Source organism: Gymnoscopelus microlampas (genome assembly GCF_963454915.1).
Source record: "Gymnoscopelus microlampas genome assembly, chromosome: 16".
Taxonomy (NCBI): domain Eukaryota; kingdom Metazoa; phylum Chordata; class Actinopteri; order Myctophiformes; family Myctophidae; genus Gymnoscopelus; species Gymnoscopelus microlampas.
Genome location: NC_139953.1, coordinates 16,771,707 through 16,780,099, shown reverse-complemented (window position 1 = coordinate 16,780,099; position 8,393 = coordinate 16,771,707). Strand labels below are relative to the sequence as shown.

Here is an 8,393-nt window from a genome sequence, read left to right as displayed (position 1 = left end):
ATTAACTAAATACAAGCAGTCTAACTGGACTCTGAGCTGCCATGATTCTCAGAAAAAAACAAAAAAAAGTCACACCTTCACCTTCATCAACTTTTTTCCACGCACCTCTTTACCCTCTAGCCTCCTCTTGCGCTCTGCTTACTCGCTCTGCTGCACTCCCTCTACCTCCCCCTGAGCCACCTGTCACAGCACACCTGTTTTTTTATGACGGTGAGGCACCTATAGGAGGCAAGCCATCTAGAAGAGGGTCTGTCTGTGTCTTGTCTTGTCTGTCTGTCCGCATCTAATCTCGCAAACCACTGGACCGGTCGGTGCCAAATGTCTTGTGCTGGGGCTGAATCCTGGCTGTGGACTAGACTGGTTGTTGATGACTTCTTCGATGAGTGTGTTCTGTCGCAGCACCTTGTGGGCCTTCATGATTCTGCACTATAGCAGCTGTTAAATACATTTTGAGGTGTTCTTTGTCTATGCTGGTCCTCGTCTATGCCGGTCCACATCTGCTCCAACCCCTGTTGCATGTCTTTCTGCATCAACGCTGTAATCTTGAACTTTGTGCTATCATTGGTGAAGCCCATATTTAACAAAAGCGTGGAGCTTGGCCTCTATTTCCTCTCCTTTTGAGAGACATTGCTGGGAGGTGCTACAGAGCCCACTACACAGCCAGACTGAATAAGTTCTTCACCAGAGCCGTCATGCGACCAAACCAGTACATTACCAACTCCCACACTTCCCAGTTATAGATGTAATTATTCTGGATGTGCAATAATTACATCTGGCCTGTGTAGTATACTGCATGCATGTTTGTATACTTCTAAATGTATCTAGTTTTTACTGGGTTTTAAACTACTAATGTTGTATACGCAGCCTATGTTTTTAGCTTGTTGAAAGCATCATTCAGGGATCACGCCTTTAATTTCGTACTGATCTAAAATTATCTATCTTGATGCTTCTTTCAACCTTGCTACGACCGTTTCCATATACTGTGAACAGTTGGACTCTTTCAGTAGATTGGAGGCTTCCTGTTTGTAATTCTCGAAACACTTGAAGATTTCTTGATAAAACTTCAATGGGGCCTTCTTGTACTGTTCAGCATGAAGAAAGGAGTTGATGACCTCATGAATTACTTTATGGTCATTCTTTAACTCGTTGATCAGCATTGGAATCAGCTGGTCCAGGAGGGGCTCAATCATCACCTCCCTCCAAATGTCCATCGCCAGCACTCTAATCTCGAGTCGTTCCTCGGCATGGTCCTCGTCGTTCTGCATGTTGCGATGGTTGTTGAGACAGCTGTATAAGGAGTTCAGATGCTTAATGCCCTCACTGTACTCTTGCCAGTATCTGTGGTACATCAGTAAAACCTTCTCAGTTGACCCCTTTGTCTCCTTGCACAACTGCTTGACATGATTATCCAGAAACATCTTGGTCTCTGTGTATAGTTTTTCAGACAGGCTTTCTGGTGTTGCAGCACACAACTCATAAATGGCAGCAAAGCTGTCATTCCATGTAGCTCTATCCACACGGTCAAGTTTCAGAACTGCTCTGATTGTCGGCAGTAGCTTGCTCCATGTTTCAGTGAAATACACCATGCGGGGAGTTAAGGACATTGTATTACTTATTTTGTAGACTCTCTCCGAGTTATAAAGTGAATTTCTAAAAGTTATGTTAATACCACTATCACGGTCTTGATCTTTCTCAGGTTACAGGTCTTATATAATCTCTTCACACAGCACACTTGCCATTAATCAATGGGATACACTGCAGCTTAATCGGTGAAAACTATCTTACTCTCTCCGCTGTACACAAGATATGATCTTGGACCATGGGATACCATCCTATATTTAGTGAGATGCTTGATTGCACAAGCTATGACCTGTGCAGTTTATATCTACAACGGCGCATTGACGTATGACCCATACGTCATTGAAGTGCAGCGTCATGAAGGGCTGATGACGTTACGTGATATGAGTGCAGGGGGGGGATAAACAGTGCCCATATATAGGCATATCGGTGTGATATGCCCATATATGGGCATATACTGATGACATCAGATATCTCCATATATGGGCATAAAAGGGGCATGGACAGACAGACCGGTACCGGGGCCGGATTTACCATTGGGCTAGGGTGGACTGCAGCCCGGGGGCCTCCGACTAAAGAGGCCTCGGAATTATAGGTGCATTAAAATTTAAATTTAAATTTGGGCCTGAACAGTACGATGGGTACTCTGACAATGGGTATAACTGGTACAATGGGTATCACACAGGGTGGGGCACACATTCCTTTTTTTCTTACCATTTTTCTCCCCAAAACACATTTCTGTGTATTGTCACTCTGCTGTTCTATCCTACTGACTCACCTACCAGTGAGGAGCCCCCACTGGGAGGATGTAGAGCCTTCGACCTACTCCTCCCGCCCAACACTCCCTGCTGACAGGTGCCGTCCCAGTCCGTAGGTGTACGTGCAATGTCCCGGCTTCCCTCCCCCGAACACGGGCCAATAGTGTTCGTGTAGTAGATGCTCGACTTAGCCGGATGCACCACGTGGATTTGAACCCACGACCTCCATAGTAGCGGCTAGCGGGCAGATACTTTTCCACTGCGCCACCCGAGCGCCTGAGGCACGCATTCCTGACTTGAAGTTGTATTGTTCACGACTTTGCATCCTTCCTGAGTAGGCTGGTGCACAAAGGCACCGGTCTAGAATAATTAAAGACAGCAAAGAACAAGAAGCACCCTATTTAAATGGCAAAGCTACAAACATTCCCCAAAAATGTGTAGTGTCATATATACAGTATATGTATGTGTGTATGTGCGTCACTGGAGTATTTCCAATGTTCTATTCTTTTACTTCTACTCCACTGCACTCAGAGACAAATGTTGTACTTTTGCTCCACTACAATTATTTGACAACTTTAGTTACTAGTTACTTTGTAGATTTTTATTATTATTACAAAACATGCATTAACCACGTTTCAGCCCTATGCATACTTAGGCTATTTGGAGATATTATTTTATTTTATTTGTAACAGAGTATTTCTACATTGTGGTATTGGTACGGTACTTTTACTTAAGTACAAAATGTGAGTACTTCTTCCACCACTGAGTAATATAACAGCCATGCATTCTCCTCACAACTCTCTTAGTTGTCAAGACAACCAATCAACCTATCACAGCATGGCGGTCCCTCCGGAGCAATGGGATTATTCTACATTCTACAGTAACACCCCCTCCGTCCGTCAGCTTAGCTTGCAAAAAAAATGACAGATCTGCAAGCTAACATGGGCTCACGATGCGACACATTATAGCTTGTAGATCTGTTCTTTTTTGCAGCGGCGCTGTGGGCGCAGCATCCAGGAATACAAAGACACAACAGTATAACAGCGGGCATGGCTGACATATCACTGTATCTCACCAACGTTAATGTGTCGATAGGGCAGAATATGGACCTGGATCAGGTAGGTGATCAGCTGTCCGAGTCATCAGAATGTTAGATCAGTTCTTCCATGTGTATATATGATTTTGTTTTTGTTTTGTATCACCGTAAACCGTTATGTGATAATGGATGGATCCATGGGTGATGCTGATGTCTTGAGCCTAATCACAAACTGACAGAGTTATGTGTCATTGCGATTGAGCTAATGTTAATTATGCGGACATGCAAATGCTGGTTGTCAGGCGCTATAGGGCATACAGTAGCGGCCATGTTGTGGTTCCACAAATCGAAAGCCCATTCATTTCCCCCATAGGATTTATGAAAATATTTATATTAATTATTTTAACTAGAATCAAGCCATCCAGGCTCGTGGTGAAACATGACCATAAAACCTTTGATTCTGTGAAAAAAGAAATTTGAAAACCGCAAAACAAAGGGTATTTATTTAAACATAGTACATCATATCATTAAAAAATTCAAATATGTTATTTCACAGAATCAAACTTGTATGGTCATGATTCACCAGGAGCCTGGATGGCTTGGTTCCAGGCTTAAAATAATAAATAATATTTAATTTTTGGAAATCTATATGGGAAAAATGAATGGGCTTTCAATTTGTGGAACCACAAAATGGCCACCACTCCTATGCCCGTCAGGAGTGAGGACAGAACGTTGGTTAGCCTATGCATACACATGTTGGTTTATGCACCCAGTGTTTGCAGTTAATTAATTGTTAATTGGCTAATTAGGAGGCGTACCACTGCATTTATAATTAGGCCAACTCTGTAACCCCCTTTATCCCATCCTTGTTTTATTGAACAGTCCCATTCCAAAAAAAATGTAAAAAATATATAAAAAATGCATTATTGATACTGTCTTATCTGTCTTTGTCTTGCCTTTCTCACAGACGTCCAACCTGCCCAAAGACTTCCAGTGTGTGGAGCTAGGAGAGGTGGAGATGACGAGAGAGGGGGAGCAGGAGGACACGCAGCAACAGCAGCAAATAAAGGAGAAAGCTCCCCGACGAATCATCCATTTCTCCAGCGGGGAGACAATGGAGGAGTACAGCACGGACGAGGAGGAGGGCGAGGACCGGGAGGCTGAGAGGAAAGACCTCCTGTCCCCCCCGGCTGATGCGGTGAGGGTGAGGACATACAGGCTAAGGGAGGGAAGGGGATGTGTGTGTGTGTGTGTGTGTGTGTGTGTGTGTGTGTGTGTGTGTGTGTGTGTGTGTGTGTGTGTGTGTGTGTGTGTGTGTGTGTGTGTGTGTGTGTGTGTGTGTGTGTGTGTGTGTGTGTGAAGAAAGAGTTAAAGACAAAGGATGCATTGCTATAAATCATTCAAGAAATTGTGTATGCATGTATGAGCTAACAAGGTGAGACTGTATAGCGTGGCTGTACACTGCAAAATCCCCAGTGTCAGTTGAACTTGGAGTTCAGGGGTCGTGTCCACATAAAGCGTTGATGCCTGCCACCTTTGAACCGTGGCGTCATCTGCATTATTAGCACAAATAGTCTAGCGGAAACAACAGTAACCATGGACTTCTCATGGTCGTGGTAACGATTCAAAGTCAGCTCGTAAATGACCGGGTTGTCATACATACATAGCCAGGAGTATCATGTATGACATTGATGAGCGCCGGCGCTCCTGTCCAAAAGTTTTGACTATTTTCAGCTTGAAGCGCCCTGAGCGTTCCACCAAACACACTGGACACCGAGAGCACTGAAATGTGATGATCAGTGCTGGGAAGAGGAGGCGCTGGCAGCTCAAAAGATGCTTTCTGTGACACTGGACATGGCCTCTTAAGGGGCCGATCACACCGGACACTGTTTGCAGGCTGAAAAAACGCAGAGCGTGCGCACCATCTTTTTGTGCAGTCTACAAAACAGAGCTGCTTGCAGCACCTTCTGTCTTGATGTTGCCAGGCAACCAGATACTAAATAATACAAAAATAAAAAATGTCCAGTCCAGTGTGATCGGCCCTTAAATTGACTCAAAAGTTGATAGTGTATAGGCATTTTCATTTAAATAGAATCATTCTCTGGCCACGTAACATTGAAATCTACATTCAACCTGTTTTGTCATTTTAACGTTACAGTCAAAGATGACCTGGGGTCCATACGTCTGGTTCCACATGTGGAAGGCTGCTACTTCCACTATTTCAGGTTAGCTGCCATACAAAAATGCAACACAGGAAGAGAATGGATAGCATGCCTCATGCTCAGTGGTGGAAAAAGTACTCAAATGTTTTACTTAAGTAAAAGTATCAATACTGCAATGTAGAAATACTCTGTTACAAGTAAAAGTCCGGAATTCAAAATGTACTTGATTAAAAGTACAAAAGTATTGGGATCAAAATATATTTAAAGTACCAAACGTAAAAGTACTAAAGTGTTTGAAAATAGCAGATCTGCAAGCTCACAACGCGTCGTGAAGCGACGGGTTGTGAGCTTGTAGATCAGCTATTTTCAAATAGCCTATGTATAAAATAGGGCTAAAGGGGTTAATGTATGTTTTATAATATAATAATTTATATCTGCAAAGTAACTAGTAACTAAAGTTTTCAAATAATTGTAATGGAATAAAAGTACAACATTTTCCTCTGAGATGTAGTGGAGTAGAATTAAAAGTACTTAAAATTGGAAATACTCCAGTAAAGTAAAAATACCTCAAAATTGTACTCAAGTATAGTACTTGAGTAAATGTACTTAGTTACTTTCCACCACTGCTCATGCTGTGATTAGATATTACCAAGCACTGAAATATATTTTTATTTGCGAAAACCTACTGCATTCCCAAAATATGTTTTGGAAATGCAGTAGGTTTTCGCAAATAGATTCACATATATTTTGCGCACCCGAATGTATTTTATTCCACATACAGTATGCTTGTCCAAAATGTATTTTTATTTTCCCTCTAGTTTCTCATACTATATTCTTATCTTCCAGCCTGCGACTACCTGGGAGAGAGGATGGCCTCCCTGTTTGGCATAACGTCAGCCAAGTATCAGTATGCCATCGATGAATATTACCGGATGAAGAAAGAGGTATGTTATACAAAGTACATCATCTATATAAGTCTATTCATGATGTCTGAAGTACATATTATGTATTTCTCTGTTCAAGTGCAGTGCAAGTCTTATGATGCATGAGACTGCTTATGTTTTACCTAAAAAATACGCATTTTCAACAGAAATGGAACAGAAATATTCTGCTGAAAATACGTAATTTGTCGAAAGGGTGTGTTTGAATTATTCTTGAGACGGAACGCGTCCAGGTGTTGGGTGTTTGTAAACCAGCTAAACACAGGTCCCTCTGAACTCCCTGCAACAGAAGGAGGAGGACAACAAAGACGACCAGTTGTCAGAAGAGGCGGAAAGATACTTCAACAACCAATTGCAATGTCTGGAAGATCAGGACGAACCAATCACCATGCAAGACCTGTCTGATGTCCCCGCCCCCCACACTGACGTGACCTATCAGATCGAGAATGAAAATCACCTTCCACCCGCCACCATTAGGGTCCCTGCTATCGTCACGGCCACCTAACAGCTCTGAGAAACAAAAAATTGAACGCTTTCAGGTTTGTTTTTGTTATTGTTGTCATTTACTCGTCGAAGGCAGAGCAGCCTTTTGTTTCTCCAAGCACTATTGTTTGTTTTTGTGTGTCACACAACATTAGAATGGCAGTTCTGCTGTATTTTGGCTGCGCAGCAAGTATGAGCATGGCCAATCTGCTTTGTGTCAACCAAGTGTCCCACTGCGGCGGGCCTTTTAGATTAAAATCTTATTATGGAGTTTAATGTCCTTCTCCTGTGCCTCGGATGGACCGGACACTGTGCCTAAATCACCAACACAGCTAACTCATTGCCAGACCTAGGAAAATAGATTATATCTTTGAACATGGTTTCGAATGGCTACTCCTGCTACACGCAACAGCAAGAGCCTAGTGAAGCTCTTAAAACATTTGAACCATATTCGGTTACTGTTTTGCCCTTATCTGGTCATTATGGTGCACTCTCTCGATACAAAAACAGCCTACGGCAGCTGTACCAAAGAGCTGACCAGTTGAAGACTAGTCTGTCTCTCACCCTGTGTATGTGTGTTTTTCTGTTTGTACTCATCTAAAGCTCGTATCGCACTAAATGTCTTTGTGGAAGCACTAACGAGATGATACCGTTCAGCCTTATGGACTAGTTTCAGATCACTGCGGCATGGGGTCTCTAAACAGCCTTGTGTTTGAGTGATGGAAGTTCTGTTGAGAAAGGTGTTCTATCTATTGTACTGTATATGGTGTTGTATTCACCCGCGTTTAAGTTGACATTTTAGAGGACGTGGCATGTAAGCCTTTGACAGGGTTGCAGTCTAAGCCCTCCTTACAGTGACAACATAGTGAATCTTTTTGTATTATTTAATTTTGAATGCAAATTTACATTTTTGTGCAGTTCTTGTACAGTTTTTGTCATATTTGTGTATTTATTTCACTGAACTGACAGCACTTTTTGAAAATAGTTTTTCTATTGTTATTTGTAACACCCTAATGAACTGTCAATAAAATCATAGTTAACGCTTTAACTTTTTAAAATTGGTCTTGTTATTCATTATTCAAAAATAATTGAATTGAATTTAAATTGCACAATATTTTTTTATTACGTTTTGAGTTGACCCAGCATGGGCTTGTTTCATATATTCCAACACATCCTTGTTTACATTGGATGTAAAATGAACAGGATTTTGATCTATTAACAGATGCATGCAACATTATATAAGTTCATTTCACCATTCAGTGTGGTCTTGGCTGTTAAGTGTTAACTGAAAGACTCCTATAGCGGTGGAACAGCTTGACCAATGTGAGGGTTTGCTTTGTCCCTGCAAACAAAGAGCCCTGTGACCAGACCAGACTGGTCTGAGGTCAGAAACCTTGTCTGCTCGTTCCACAGTGGACCCGTGTTGAGGTCAGAG

General features: G+C 42.2%; 1 protein-coding gene across 1 annotated transcript; it reads left to right on the top strand.

Moving 5' to 3' along the window:
* Nucleotides 1–3,377: 3,377 nt before the first annotated feature.
* LOC311063631 (protein FAM177A1-like) lies at nucleotides 3,378–7,975 on the top strand. Its single transcript, XM_084083156.1, has 5 exons — nucleotides 3,378–3,454; nucleotides 4,340–4,576; nucleotides 5,531–5,597; nucleotides 6,381–6,478; nucleotides 6,765–7,975. The coding sequence occupies exons 1-5, from the start codon at nucleotides 3,386–3,388 to the stop codon at nucleotides 6,978–6,980; spliced, it is 687 nt and encodes a 228-aa protein (XP_083939282.1). The 5' UTR covers nucleotides 3,378–3,385; the 3' UTR covers nucleotides 6,981–7,975.
* Nucleotides 7,976–8,393: the final 418 nt, after the last annotated feature.

Bases quoted from the DNA above. Each gene is read 5' to 3' on its own strand.
- LOC311063631 (XM_084083156.1), top strand. From the start codon at position 3,386: ATGGCTGACATATCACTGTATCTCACCAACGTTAATGTGTCGATAGGG. The intron at 3,455-4,339 runs GTAGGTGATCAG...CCTTTCTCACAG, and splicing joins AGAATATGGACCTGGATCAG to ACGTCCAACCTGCCCAAAGA. The intron at 5,598-6,380 runs GTTAGCTGCCAT...CTTATCTTCCAG, and splicing joins TGCTACTTCCACTATTTCAG to CCTGCGACTACCTGGGAGAG.